The following is a 14,525-nucleotide window of genomic DNA, read 5'->3' on the forward strand; positions in this document are numbered from 1 at the left end:
AGAAGCCATGCTTTCTCGCCCAAAAGGGTTAGCAGCCATCCTCCTCCCGTGCTAGCACGTGACCTTATCACTACGCCCAATGCGGACAGCCTGCTTACCAAGCCGTGTCACAAATCTCGGTTTCATCCTCCGTGCCGATTGGCAGTCCATGATCTTGCCGGTGGATGTTCTGCGTATCTCCCACCAATTGCACTCACTTCGATCACTACTTTTTTCAGTCTCCATGACGCACTTCTTGAAGTAGTCCCTGAACTATCATCCAATCGATGCATGGCCACTAGCGATTAACTCGGGCGGGCGTTCGCCTTGGCTTCGACTTCTCTCCTGCAACCCCCCCCAGGGCAGTGAGGAAGCATATTTTCCCAACTTCATTCTCTCGTTATCTCAAAATCGACCTAATCGTGCAGGCAGGCAGCGCCTCCTTCCTTAATTAACGCATCATTTCCACAGTCCCTCGTTCACCTACCCTCTGCATGCCTTGAAAAACCCACGTATGCCCCAATTTATCCCTGGCAACACCAGCAACAACAACACCACGGGCCTCGAGCGGCGCCTGGGGGACCCGAACGTCGAGGAGTATGTGTTCCCGATCCTGATCGCACTGGCGTGGTGCAACGCCCTGGAGCTGCTGGTGCTGTGCTTCAACACCTTCAAGCGGTACGCGGGCCCCTACTTCTGGAGCCTCCTGATCGCCTCGGTCAGCATCCTGCCCTTCGGGCTGGGCTACCTGCTGAAGATGTTCGACATCACCGCCACGGACTTCTACCTGGAGATCGCCATCTCCGACCTCGGCTGGGCCGGCATGGTGACCGGCCAGTCGCTGGTGCTCTGGTCGCGGCTGCACCTGGTGCTGCACAACCAGCGCCTGCTGCGCGCGCTGTTCTGGCTGATCATCGTCGACGGCGTGCTGCTGCACTGCTGCGCCACCGCGCTGGAGTTCGCGACCAACGCCCGGCCGGACTCCGGCGCCATCTCCCTCGGGTTTGGGGTCATCGAGCGCATCCAGGTCACCTGGTTCTGCGTCCAGGAGCTGCTCCTCTCCGGCGTCTACATCGTCGCCACCGCCCGCCTTCTCCGCCTCGACAGCGGCAGCCCCGCCTCGCGCGCCCTCCTCTCCCAGCTCCTGCTCGTCAACGTCGTCATCGTCTTTTTGGACCTGGCCGTCGTCGCCATCCAGTGGGCCGGCTTCTTCACCTTCCAGGTCACCTTCAAGGCCCTCGCCTACAGCATCAAGCTGAAGCTCGAGTATATTATCCTGGGCAGGCTCGTCGATGTCGCCCACATCCGCACGCAGGGCGCCGGGCCCCGGTTTCGCATATAGACATACAGATGGACCATTGGGGCTAGGCTGGATACATCGTAGGATTGTTTAACAGGTCATTTTTCTATGTATATAATTCACCTCTTCTTTAGCCAACCATGTACATTCAATAGAGAACGAATATTCTTTGATGATTGTTATATCTCTCGGATTGAAAAGGGGTGCGACGGCTATGACGCGCTACATTTCAAACCCACTACTGTACACCCGGTATCAATTCCTCTCTATCCACCTCCGACCCACATAATTATCGAACCGCACATTGGGGGGGGGAGCCCGCAGCCCGTGGGGAATACTGTCAAGTCCCGTTATAACATAATAATAGTAACGCGTGTATAAATTTGTGATACAGGGATTTTCGCTATATCGATTTGGTGTAAATAGCTAACCATGTGACTTTCCGATTTTTCTGATATCTGCTGACTAATGGATAGCCATTTATTTTTGATCTTTTATCTTTTTTTTCTTCAAATTTCCTATTTAAGACATTTTTATTGTCTCGATATAACGGATTCTGTGTTAGAAAGGGTCGTCTTTCGAATTTTGTTGTACAGGGATATAGCGAATCTTGTATGGTAAAGTTCATCAAGCTGTTGTGAAAGTTCGCTATATTCCAAGAATTCGTCTTGTGGGAATTCGTTATAGCGGGACTTGATAGTACCTACTACACTACTAGCACAGCGTCATCCCGGATCACCCGCTCCACTTTCTTTTCTTCGGAGTTCTGACCCCTCTGAAAAGATGGAGACCAGAGTTGCTACTAGGTAGCAACCATTGCTGGTCTCTGTCACCCCTCTAATAGCACCGCGTTCCAATTCCCCCCAACTCACTTTAGAAAATGGAATATCACAATACAAAGTCCGGGGGATAACTGAGGGAAGCAGGATTCTTGAGGATTTTAGTTACAAAAGGTACTTATGTTTGGATATTTATAGACACAGTGACAAGAGATATAGACAGTCAATCTGATCCAGACTTTAAACCCAGATATAGACAGTATGTGCAAGGGGGTCTAGGTCACTATTTACAATCACCAAAATCTCAAGTCTTCTTCTCCTCCGTCTGCTCGGCCTCGATCTCCAGCCGCTGCGCCTGGACCATGGTCGCGATCGCGTCCTCGGTCTTGAGGTAGGTGTGGCGGCCCTGGAGGAACCAGAACCCGACCGCGACGACGAGCATGACCCCGAACACGGCGATCGCCCAGTTCATGTCGCTGGCGGACGGGTTGGGTGCGCCGGGAAACAGGAAGAAGATCGTGGTCACGATGCAGTAGATGACGCTGATGTAGTTGATGGGGGCGCCCCAGCGGCCGAGGTGGAACTCGCCGGGCGGCAGCTTGTCGCGGCCGACGATCAGCAGCGCGGCGATGGGGAGGCCGTACGAGATGGTCAGCGCGATGGTGCTGACGCTCAGGATCGCTTGGAGGACGGTGTCGGCGAACAGGTACAGGACCCCGACCAGCGCAATCAGAAAGCCCTGGAACCACAGCGCCCGCGCGGGCACCTTCCACACCGGGTCGACGTGCATCAGATACCCGCTCCAGGGCAGGCCACCGTCGCGCGCGAAGCCCCAGGTTAGCCGGGAGGCGGTGGTGAGGATGCTGATGCCCTGTCCGAGGCCGTTGAAGATGAACAAGGCCAAGAGGGTGGCGCCGCCTTCCAGCCCCACGGTCTCCAGCATCAATTCCATGAAGGGCAGGCCGGTCGCTGAGTTGATGACGTTGTCGACGTCCTGGATCGAGAACAGGCAGACCACCATGAAGATAAAACCGGTGATCGCTCCCATCAGGACCGAAAGCCAGATCACGCGCGGGGCGTTGCGGCGCGGCGCCGGAATCTCCTCCACCATGTGGATCACTGCATCGAAAGCTGTGAGTCCGTACGCCGCCTGCACCAGCCCAATGAACCACACCACCCCGTCGTCCCAGCCGGTCTCATTCATCCAATTCCCAAAGACAAACGAGGCCGGTTGAAAGGTGAGATCTTTCTTGATGCCCACGGAGATGAGCAGGGCGAGGGAGAGGATGACAAACAGCGCGGTGAACCACACTCCCACAAAGTTGTTCAGCCAGGGCAGGAACTTCTCCTTCCGGCAGCCGAGGAGGTTTATCACCGTCAGCACCAGGACGCAACCGATGTAGACGACGAATTCCAGCCAACCCGTGCCAGCGCCGCCCCACGAGTTGTCGAATAGGACCTTCATCCCCAGCAGGAACTCGGTCATAAAGGCCACCTGCGAGGCAGTCAGGGTCCACCACCCGAAGGTGTTGATCCACGCACACATGTACGAGGCAAAGCGACCCAATGGGGTCTCCCAGAGTCGGAAGACCCAGTAGGCCTGGCCCAAGGCCGTGGGCATACTACTTGTCAGCTCCCCAAGGGAGACAGCGACACACAAATTACATGCGGTGACCAGAACAAGACCCCACAGAATGGAGATGGGACCTCCATTGGTAAGCCCACTGTCAAGATCCTGAGCAAAGGTGGAATAGGTGCCTGATTGGTGCCTCAGAATTAGTTCATGGGGTTTTCTTCTCTCTCTCGGCTAAGTTTGCAAGTGGGTCGGGAGCGGAAAAACAAGGACCGGCCGGCCACATTGTCCAAGTGAACAAGTGACGCAAGAAAGCACACACACACACACCTAGAACGCAGAAGGCTAGGGAGAGCATGCTCCAGATATCGAATTTGCGCGACAGGGCCTGGTCATGGCCCATCGCGGCGAGGTCGCTGGCATCTTGGGCATGTTGATCGCCCGAGTGGAACGGTTTGAGGGTTTCGGGGTTTTCCACGTCCATACGGGAGGGAGATTTGCAGAAAAATGATTGTTGTTGTATTCAATGGATTGGTTGGATGTACAGTACTGTCAACCGACAGATAGCGCAATGTATTCGGGGGAGAGGCAGTTCATCCAACTGTCCATTTTCTGCTGACTGAGGAAAGAGTCACACTCTGTGAGATGTCTTGAGGGGTGCTTGATATATGAACCAAGCGAAGGAAAGGTGCAGCAGTAAAGTGTGGCAGTCCTCGGGTTATTTCCCCTCACGGCGCGAGCATTCTAGGGGGGCCAGGCAGCACAACTAGATGGGTAATGGGGAAGAAGTTATCGAGTCTGGGAGGGGAAGATAATCAATGAATTGAGTAATTGGTCATAACTCAGATCTGCGTGAGTGGACAAAAAAGATAAGTTGGTGATAAGCGAAATTTTTTTTAAAGATTTGCGGGGGGGAAAAAGAGAGGCTTGGCTTGGGAAAAGAAGTGCTTAAGGCTCGGCAGGACTTCCCAAGTGGGGTTGGCAACTTTTTTGACCCCATCCACCCTTTCATTCTCTTGCGGGCTGTCATACCTTCAATGCTTGAACCAGATATTTCTTATTCGGTTCGAGATCAAAGTGTATGAACTACAGATGTTTTGCATAGATGGATATTGCATCACACTGCTGTATCTCGTCTACTCCCTCGACTAACCTGCCCGATGGTTACTCGAAATGACATCAGTCCCTCCGGCAGTCTTCTTCCGAGGTAAACAAATACGTCAATCTCCCTGGAGAATACTGGATCCATGACAGTGGAAGATTTGCCCCTATCTACCAACCTTGACTGTCATAATTGACGGTTGCAGCAGCGCCGTCCCGTGAGCTTCCCCTCGAACCAAAGATAGTAGCTCCCTGTGACACTCCTCAGCATCATCATTAATCCCGATCCGGCAAGTGCACGCGGTGGCGATAAGTCCGTCCGGGGAACCGATTGTCGATCGGATCCATGGCTTGTTATCTCCTCCGTGAACCAGCTTCCTCCGACTATAGCCATAGTTGAACACATTGTGATGAGAGCGATACGAGGAGCTCAATTGATCATTTGACATCTGGTTCTGGTTCATCTCCCAGATACCTTGTCGACATCCACCTTGACGAGGCATCCCAAGATCTACAACAACCTCCTGCTTTTATGGTGCGAGACTAGTCTCAAACTCTATATCCCGATTTCCAGGCTTCAGAAGAGTCGAAATGCGGGGTTGGGCTACAGGACGATCGGAGCGGCCCAGGGACACTGGCCGCTTGTCAGCTGGAATCAAAGATCCGACACCGGAATGGCGGGTTTAGGTTGCAGCACAAACGAGCTAGATGATAGGTCCAAAACACCGAGGATAGCGGGATATTTTCACGCTTGGCGATAACTGCCAGGTGAGGTTCCCTGCCTGCCCTTAGCGTTTCAGAGCAGCATGTACTTCTGGGCAGGGTAGCAGTGGACCTAACAAAAGCCCCTGGCTACCTCGACACTTCCTCAATCAAACGATAACATTGTCTCTGCGCTGCGATGACTCGAAATGTGAACCCATAACTTATCTGTGTCACTGGTTCCTTTGTTATAGAACACTAAATTGCAGGCCCAAAGCCATTCCACTGCGATTCAGCTATGTTCACTGAGGTATGTTCACACTCTTGGACACATGAAGGGCAGATGAAGCTGAGCAGATGTATTCATAATCAAAAATGCTGTCTGTTCAACGCTAACTATCTTGTTTAGGCGAGCTCTCAATATCAGGGTATACCACTGCAAAGGACCAGTCATGGGATGATGACCAAGGAGTGACGGGGGAAGCTCACCCTTTGTCAGAAAACCACCAGTGCACTGCACCCACCGTCAACTTACGGTGTGAGTCACAGGTCTTGAGCTCGGACTACGTTGGTCGAGTCTTGCTATAAGTCAGGCTACTCTCCGCCCAACTTGTCCCTAAGACACCACATCCCGCTTTCCCCAAGGCACATCCTCCGACACCCAGTGCCATCTCACATGGTCAAGCCATGGCACAGTCCACACCCAAAGTGACAATGATCGAGCATCTGAGAAAAGGCGGGGAGATTAATCAAAACTCAAATGTTGAAGCTAACCACCATGTCCACACATTGATCAGCAGTGCCAAGAATGGGAATACGAGATGGCTCATGGTCGCCGTATGACAGGAAGGCCAGCGGCTCCTTATAGTGCTATATAGACATCACATAAACAATTCATGACATGCGACTGCCCTGAGCTTCGATTGAGCATATCCCTTTTTCTACTTAATGTTGTTACCACTATGGCCACCGGCAGAGGCCTTGTTGCTCTCGCAACACTCGGATCTCTCCAACAATGCATGGCCACCGCCAACCTCCCGCCCGCTGTCCTGAAACGAGATACCTCGCCGCCTGAGGCGGGCAGCCTTACGAAGAGGGAAGTCTGCTCGGACGGCACCCGATGCATTGTAGGCAGCTGCTGTGGTGACGGGTGCTCCTGGAATTGTTGTGGTCTGGACCAAGGTGGATGTAAGATCCCATACCTCAATGAGCAGTCCTCTGGTTGCGCATGGAACTATGGATGACTGACCGACACAACAGTTGGATGCGATCTGGGCGCGCGGTGCCAGTTCGACGGCAATGTGTTCATCGGATGCTGTGACAATTTCGTTGGGTATGCCTCGTTCACTAGTCATCTTCGCCAACACGCATCAACCTAACCTGGTATCCTAGCGGCTGCACCGGCGAAGCCACCCGCATCACCGTTCACACTCCTTACAGCACCGCCACCTTGAGCGACTCGACAGCTAGCGTATTAGCCGCGACAAGTTCTTTATCGACTTCGTCCATCACCGCGTCAAGCGCAACGCGTACTACACCACCTTCAGCACAAACCAAACCGACCTCGGAACCAACCACCGCCCTCCCATCCTCCACCTCATCCAGCAGATTATCGCAGACGGATTCAACATCTGCAGCGACAGGAGCAACCAACGCAAGCCCAGCATCGAGCACATCCTCCTCCTCCTCCTCCTCCTCCTCCTCCTCCTCCTCCTCCTCCTCCTCCTCCTCCTACTCCACCTCCTCTTCTTTATCCACAGCCCTATCCACCACACCCGCACAAACCCAATCCCCCAACAGTGCCGACATACCCCATTCCCAAGCCCGGGAAATAGCCACTCTCGTCGGACTAGCAGCCCTCGCATCCTGGTATCTCTTTTAGATTCCATTTATCACAAATCACCATCCCTCGCCAGAAGCCCTCATTCTCTTCACCACCATTCATCCCTTCATGAGTATAGCATAACCCATGTTCAATGTACCTACTGTACCACACACCCCCTCAAAAAGAATACCACCCAAATACCCACTCTACACACCCCAGCCCCCTATAGCTAGCAGCCAGGCACAATACCCACCACCCATACCCATGACCCATCAAAACCAAGCACCAAATGCCACCACAACCCTAACCCCACCCCATCCCCGGGACACACAACCCAACATCCCTACAGCAACTAATGCAAATCCTGCAAGCCGATCGCCCCACCCCTCCATCTTTAGCACACCCCAATCCAGATCGGCCCATACTACCTACCGCATTGAACTTCACAAGGACAGCGCCACAACCAAAACCCCAGTCCCATCCGTAGGACACGGCGGAGCACAAAGACCGTCAGGGGGTGCAGCCGTAGCCGTGTAGCCGTGTAGCCGTGTGGGTACGGTACGGAGCTCTCCGAACGGGGCACCTAACCTAAGGGTCGTATGATCGACCACCCACCCCGGAATAGTTCTCCGGGTGGATGCGGAAGGGTCGGTGGGTTTGTGGCTTGTGCGAGGGATGGGATGAGGAGGGGCATTCTTACTGAAAGGGGAGCTGTGGCCTACCTATAGATGACTGGGGTGGTGGCTTTGCTGGATCTATTTTGGGTACTTGGTTCTTCGGTGGTGGGAGATGCACGTGATGCCGATGGGGGTTGTTTTACTTGTTAGGGATGAGGGTTTCTGGGCTTATATGCATGCTGTTTGGTATATGCCTGCGTACATAAATGCGTTATACGGGATGTTAAGCTTGGTAGGTAGGGTGGTTTGAGGGTCGAGGGTTCGTCGACGATGGGATAGATTGAAGCGTACGTTGCTATCAATGAGCGAGTTGTGGGTATATCTCAGATGCTGGCCCGTACACAGAGTATTGCAACTTCAATCAGGTGCTGTGTTCAACCGAGTAGTCTCTTGATTTTGTCTACACTCGGCCTCTAAGAATGTATGGCATGCGAGAACAGCTACCTAGTAAGGTAGCCCCTCGGCGGGGACAATAGAATAATTTTACAGTCATAGCCCCAGATAAGTTACTACCACAGCGGAACGACTCATGTAGCTTTAATAACTGACTATAAAACAAATCTCCAAGTACTGAGTATGTGCACAACACAAATCAGGCCATCGATCATCCTCCATCGAAGACCTATACCTAGCAATAAGTAGATCGACATCCAAAACCATGGTCCACATCTCGAATCTCCCTTTTCAGGACTAGCGCATTCTGTAGTATGGGAACCTTGCCAAGACTTCTCTTATAATCCTGAGCTAACAGCCAGCAGAGACAGTTCTGGAATAACAATAATACTCAACAACTATCGCTTACCGCCTTCCACGCTTCTGGACATTTCTGCCGGGCCGACAGCGCGATCTCATAACAGACAGCATCATGGTCGGCGGCACAACTGGCGGTGTGCGCGTCTCAAGAAGTGGATTTCTGGGTCTTGTTGTTTCGTCAGTGGAGAGTGGAGATGTTGTAGAAACTATCTACACAGTACTATGTATCAATATACTGAGTAGTTGACTCCAGAGGATTGCGAAAATATGGGTGTTTTTGTTAATGTCAATTGCACATGATTGGCTGGCCATTTATTGGGCGTGCTGTCAAGCTCCAATGTAGACAATCATGCTTGAACTATACTGAAGATTGGTGATGTCGTTTGATGAGAAGATATGTGATGATTAGACTGTTTCTCAGTTCTCAAGTACTTCTCCTCTCGGGCAAGTCTGCCAACCCTCACATAGGTAGAGACCATCAGTTCCGGTGGTGCACAAAACGCCGACCCAAAATATATTCCCGCATGGAGACAGCATACTGGTCTTCATAACCACAGCGTCGACGCAAAACCCACGGAAAGAGATCGCAATTCATGTATTCGTAAAAGTTCATACTACCTTCGCAAAAGACTGATTTGTAAGCTGCACCAGCGATCCCCAGCAAGATCAATTTTTTTTTGACATCTTGGCACCCGCTCACCCGAAACAACAAGATTTCACCCACGCCTCAGGGAAAGCCAGTTCTGACAAATCTGTTGGCCTGGTTGATATAAATCCCAAAGGGTTCCAAGACCTGCTTCAAGCTTATCCTTGTGAAAGGCATCCTCTAGTCCCACATCATTCTCAACACCACCAAAGGCACCCGCGCCGCATTACGTCATCGCATCGACACCTCCCCTAAAAATGCCCACGATCGGAGTCTTCCCCGCCGCCGGCGCCCTGGGCACCAGCACCATCAACCATCTCGTCAAGCTCGTCCCGGCGTCCGATTTGATCCTCGTGGCGCGGAAGCCGGACAACGACCACCTGGCCGAGCTGGCCCGCGCGGGGGCGACCGTCCGCCGGGCCGACTACGAGGAGCCGAGCACCCTGGACCGTGTCTTCGACGGGGTCGATGTGCTGCTGTTGATTTCCTATGCGTCGATTGAGATCCAGTTTCGGTTCGAGGTATGTTGACTCTGCTTTCTACGTAAACAAATCCTGGAGGAACCTAAGCTAAAGGCCGAGACAGGCACATAAACACGCCATCGACGCGGCGCGGCGCAGCGGCGTGAAGCACATCTTCTACTCGTCGCTGGGATTTGCGGGGGATCTGGAGACGAGCAGCGTGGCGCACGTGATGAAGGCACACCTCAAGACGGAACGGTATCTGGCAGAGTTACAGTCCTCATCATCCAGTACTCAATTTACCTATACGGCGGTGCGGGAGGGGATCTACTCGGAGTCGTTCCCGATCTACACGAGCTGGTTCAATCCCCACCACCCGGCGGATGAGGTGGCCATCCCGCATGCCGGCGACGGGCCCGGGGTGACCTGGGTGAAGCGCGACGAGCTGGGCGAAGCCACGGCGAAGCTCGTCGTCGATTACACGAAAAGCCCGCGCGATTTTCCGTACCTGAACCGCGTGCTGCTGCTCTCAGGCCCGCGGGAGATCTCGCTGCGGGAGACGGTCGAGATCCTGGGTAGGCAGGTCGGGAAACCCCTCAAGATTCGGGAGATCTCCATGGATGACTATGTCAAGCTGCCGCAGCATGGGAAGAAGTTCTTTTATCATGGGATTGATCTGACGAGGGAGTGGGCAACGGCATGGGATGCTATTCGGCGCGGAGAGACGGCTGTCGTCTCGCCGCTCCTGGGCCAAATCCTGGGTCGCGAGCCGGAAAGCTTCGAGACCACGGTCAAGGCTTTGTGTGATGGTAGCGTGTCGCTGGCTGATCGCAGGTACTAGCGGTAATTCTTCGAAATAGAATAAAATCATATTTCTCGCAAGAATCTCGATGACGCACATAATGACCGCTCGATTCCGCATAGCGGGGTAAATGGCGGGTAAGATTCGGTCCCTGGATCGCTACCCGCGACGGCGACGAGACTTGCCGATGTTCTTCTCGGTCGGCACTTGACCCTGCAGACAGGATACAGAGTTTATCAGGATGTGACCCCCCTCTGTGGGCTCGTGACTTGCTTGCAGGGTCGAAGATCCTCCTCCCCTCCCCCCCCTCCCCCGCGAACAACAACCGACCGCCTTTGCCGTCAGGCGGGAATAATCTCTTCCGGCAGCTTGTCACGGCACTACCCCCACGTCAACACCAGCCGTCGGGTGGTCCAGAGCCGGAGTGCGCTGACCTGCACGGCAGATCTAACGTAGAGAACAGGCATTAGGCAGTCCGGACCGGACCCGCGGGTCTAAATCTGGTGATGGTCAGTGCTTGTGGAACTCGATGACGGTCGAGGCTTGCAGATGTCGAAACGTAGCCTAGCTCTAGCCCTCTGGGTGGGAGGTGAGGCATGATCCCGGCCCTGAGAAGAATTCCGGGCCACTGTCTGACTTCACCTGTCTTGCCTAAGCACCAGCTGGCTGGGTGCAGACTGAGGCCAAAGACGAGCCTGAGACAAGCTGCTGAGATCTCGAGATTGGATCTGCTGGCGGGCGATCTTGTAGCTGCCTCTGATCTCATACCCATTCCCGTGCCTAGTCGATTAAACTCTGTAGTAAGATTAGCCAGAGAAAAAATCGGGTGGCTGCACTGCGGGGTTACCGTTCTGAGCTGGCGTTGTGAAGCTAAAGTCTAACCTTGTTCTGCCGCTAGGAGCCAGAGTAGCACTGGTCAATGACGCAGCGCATAATTCTGGAATAGGTTTTGTGTTGCCTGTGAGTGGTAGTAGAGGGGCATAGGGCTGACACCCCGACTGACATATCCGATTTTCGTCCGGATAAAGAAAATTGTGGTCAGTAACTACTAAGTAGTTATGATGATCCTCAAAGGGGATAATGTATGCTCAAAGACGATGCCTCTGCCTTGCATCTCTCGTATCATGACCATCTCGTGTGCCGGAAGCACCTGAACCGAAGGGACATGATACTAGTCAGCTGCTGGCAACACGACATCTGAGCCACGGGAACGAGGCGATCAGGCAGCTCGGACAATAGTATCAGATTGGGATAACGTTGGCTCTATTATCTCCAGACAAGGTTGACGGTTTCTTCCGACGGGGACGAAAATAATGAGGCTTCAATTTGGTTGGGGATCTCACGTTACAGATTTGGGAAGGGGAGGAGGGGAGTCGGAAACTAACGAGGAAGCTTCAAGGGTTCTGGAGATGCCGGATCACACCACTGGGTGGCATCGCAGCAAACCCTTGGGATCCGGCATCCGGTCCGCCTGGCTAGTGAAGGCGCATCCGCTGTGGAGGGACCTGAACCTTACTCTAACTCGACAAGGCTATTTCTCCAGTGCTGGATGCCGAAAAATTTACTAGCGTCCGTCCGCACTGCTGGGGAGGGGCCGTGTTTGCATGCCGGAGATTTCGAGGTTGATTCATTCGTCAATTGAGCTTTAGTTGGGTAGCTTGCTTGCTTAGTTCCAAGTTCACTTGATCGCTGAGCTTACCTAACTTAACCAAATAAAGTAATGTTTGTGAACTAATTAACTTTTCTATGTGTGGTCCATGCCGAGTTGGTGGTTCCGGAGTGAAACTGTCAAAAGTGACGAGTTCGATGCGTAGGCACGGGACTTGGTACCTTGCCGCGCGAATGGAGCCGAGCCCCTCTCTCTCAGAGTTCTAATCAGGATCTGGCAGGAGGGGGTCACTACTAGCAGTCCGTCATTCAAAATGATTTCCGACTCGGGACTTCCGAGACGTCACTGCAATCCACCCTGACACCACATTCATCATCGGGCTGCTTATCATTATGTCACTAGGAAGGGCAAGATGAGGAATAATGCAGAGCATAGACAAGGCCTTTCATATCATCGAGCTCAGACGATCGATATGAATTTTCCGCTGACTCCGCTTCGGCTGTGTTTTTGTGCGTGCGTCATATATGGGTGTGTGTGTGTGTGTGTTTGTTTGAACCGAAGGTATAACATGCTGGTCATAAAGGCAGCCATCTTGTCTAGACTCTAGACTTGCTCCACTCGGACGGTTACCGATCCACTTGCCTTGGTCTGTGTGCCCCGTGATCTAAATCAGGAGTTGATTCCCGCCCGGAAGAATAATGCTCAATCATCTCGAGTCTCATTCGCCTGAAAGAGGAATCAGGAAGAATACCTAGTAACAAATAGGTATGGCATTGAATATTCCACCATGGACATAAGGATGTTTCCACGACAATAATGGGTCATCATTGAAGATTACGCAGGCAGTAAAACGAAGGGTAGGGAGAGAATTGTAACTAGGTACAGCCAGTACCTTACCTCGACCAGTTGGGCACCGGACTAGGGGCAAAAGCACCGCAGGGGCGAATTGTCAATGGTAGCCTCACCATTGGTGGATGGATCGATATATTAACCTGCCAATGTGATACAGATCGGTTCCCGACTCGTGTAGGCGAAGAAGATGAAGTACGAGGGGGTTTCGGATTAGTCGAGATTTCCATCCATCCTGCTCCGTACAGATTGCCTTGCAATCCGGACTGGGACTGAGGGCTTCGTGTAGTTGTACGTATCACAGCACCCTCGGGCGTAGAGCGAAGCAGAACGGGTTGTTGCGGCCAATTTCCGCCGGGCATCGATGTCCTTGAATCCTAAGGCATGACTACGGAAGAGCATTCAACATGATCCCTTTGACAACTACCGAGCTGCGTGCCAGGTCGCAGCATTGTGGATTATGGAGGGCTTGCCATGATAACGGAGAAGCAAAGATTCTGCATCAGATTGACTCTGTTGTGATGACGGATAAAAACACCTCAAAGGGGTAAGAGACACGATTTGCATCAATCCAGGACAAAACAGGCCTCGGGGGAAAAAATCAATTCCGCCGCTGCATGCTCGTTCCCCTGCAACGTCTGCACTCTGCACGCAGAATCTGCCAGTCTGATACTCCGTGGACAGTACAGTGCATGGACTGCACTGCACTGCACGAGTGCACGTAGGTAGCAGAAAGGACATCCAAACAGTTTCCAAACAGTTTGCCCTCCGGCCGAACAACGATTGTTCGGACCCGAGACTCGGCCGCCGGACAACTTGGCATAACCACCTTTGCCCCTTTAGGCGATCACGGGTCCACCCGAGGTCTCCCATGGATACCAATCAGGTCTAGATCCCCTTTGTTGTCCACTTGGAGCTGAGAAGTTTCAACGGTTGTGCATCATCGATCGATCCACTTTCACCCGATCCCTCCCTCCTTCTCCCCTCCCTTTCTCCCCCTCCTCCACAGTCTACAGTCCAGATACGCACTCACTCACATACTGAATGCACGTACACACACAGCCTCGAGGCAAAGGACTCCTGATGAGGTAAGTTACCTAGTACAAAGTACTGTAGTAAGGATAGCCCTGAGTTGTTTGCCTCCCGTCTCAGTGCGACGGCGGCCATTGCCGTCGCTGTCTGCCAGGCCCGTCACAGGGTTGTCCGTACCAGTGACCTCAATAGTATGGGGGAATCACTGCCGACTGAGGTACTGCTGAACTTTGCCCTGCTTCTCAATGGATGATCCGACGGACGGCTGTCTTTCGGAGCCGGCCGAGTCGAAGTCAGTCAAGTCAGTCATCCCTTCATCAACCTAGTCAAGTCAGTCAGTCAGTCAGTCCGTCAGTCAGTCTGGAAGAATGGATGCTCTGCATCCGGCTGGGGTGATCTCGGCTGTGCTTCACCGGCCCTGTGCAATAATCGGTTTG

The 14,525-nt window shown here is 53.0% G+C and overlaps 4 protein-coding genes across 4 annotated transcripts; 3 read left to right on the forward strand and 1 right to left on the reverse strand.

Moving 5' to 3' along the window:
• Nucleotides 1-493: 493 nt before the first annotated feature.
• On the forward strand, nt 494-1,321 carry ASPACDRAFT_26575 (uncharacterized protein; the record flags this gene model as incomplete). Its single annotated transcript, XM_020199431.1, has 1 exon — nt 494-1,321. One exon carries the CDS (start codon nt 494-496, stop codon nt 1,319-1,321), a length of 828 nt encoding a protein of 275 aa, XP_020057676.1.
• Nucleotides 1,322-2,184: 863 nt separating this feature from the next.
• ASPACDRAFT_115983 (putative amino acid permease family protein) lies at nt 2,185-4,533 on the reverse strand. Its single transcript, XM_020195952.1, has 2 exons — nt 3,962-4,533; nt 2,185-3,816 (listed from the first exon to the last, which is right to left on the reverse strand). Exons 1-2 carry the CDS (start codon nt 4,113-4,115, stop codon nt 2,363-2,365), a joined length of 1,608 nt encoding a protein of 535 aa, XP_020057677.1. The 5' UTR covers nt 4,116-4,533; the 3' UTR covers nt 2,185-2,362.
• Nucleotides 4,534-6,396: 1,863 nt separating this feature from the next.
• On the forward strand, nt 6,397-7,316 carry ASPACDRAFT_41600 (putative GPI anchored protein; the record flags this gene model as incomplete). The annotated part of the gene is made up of 3 exons (XM_020200966.1): nt 6,397-6,622; nt 6,695-6,767; nt 6,827-7,316. The coding sequence occupies 3 exons, from the start codon at nt 6,397-6,399 to the stop codon at nt 7,314-7,316; spliced, it is 789 nt and encodes a 262-aa protein (XP_020057678.1).
• A 2,276-nt stretch (nt 7,317-9,592) lies between these two features.
• Nucleotides 9,593-10,637, forward strand: ASPACDRAFT_41601 (uncharacterized protein; the record flags this gene model as incomplete). The annotated part of the gene is made up of 2 exons (XM_020200967.1): nt 9,593-9,856; nt 9,921-10,637. The coding sequence occupies 2 exons, from the start codon at nt 9,593-9,595 to the stop codon at nt 10,635-10,637; spliced, it is 981 nt and encodes a 326-aa protein (XP_020057679.1).
• Nucleotides 10,638-14,525: the final 3,888 nt, after the last annotated feature.

This window comes from Aspergillus aculeatus (genome assembly GCF_001890905.1).
Source record: "Aspergillus aculeatus ATCC 16872 unplaced genomic scaffold ASPACscaffold_5, whole genome shotgun sequence".
Taxonomy (NCBI): Eukaryota; Fungi; Ascomycota; class Eurotiomycetes; order Eurotiales; family Aspergillaceae; genus Aspergillus; species Aspergillus aculeatus.

What these genes read in the sequence shown, in the direction of transcription:
- ASPACDRAFT_115983 (XM_020195952.1), bottom strand. Translation starts at nt 4,115, where the DNA reads ATGGACGTGGAAAACCCCGAAACCCTCAAACCGTTCCACTCGGGCGAT. An exon ending in CCTAGCCTTCTGCGTTCTAG is followed by an intron (nt 3,817 to 3,961) that starts GTGTGTGTGTGT and finishes GGCACCAATCAG; the next exon opens with GCACCTATTCCACCTTTGCT.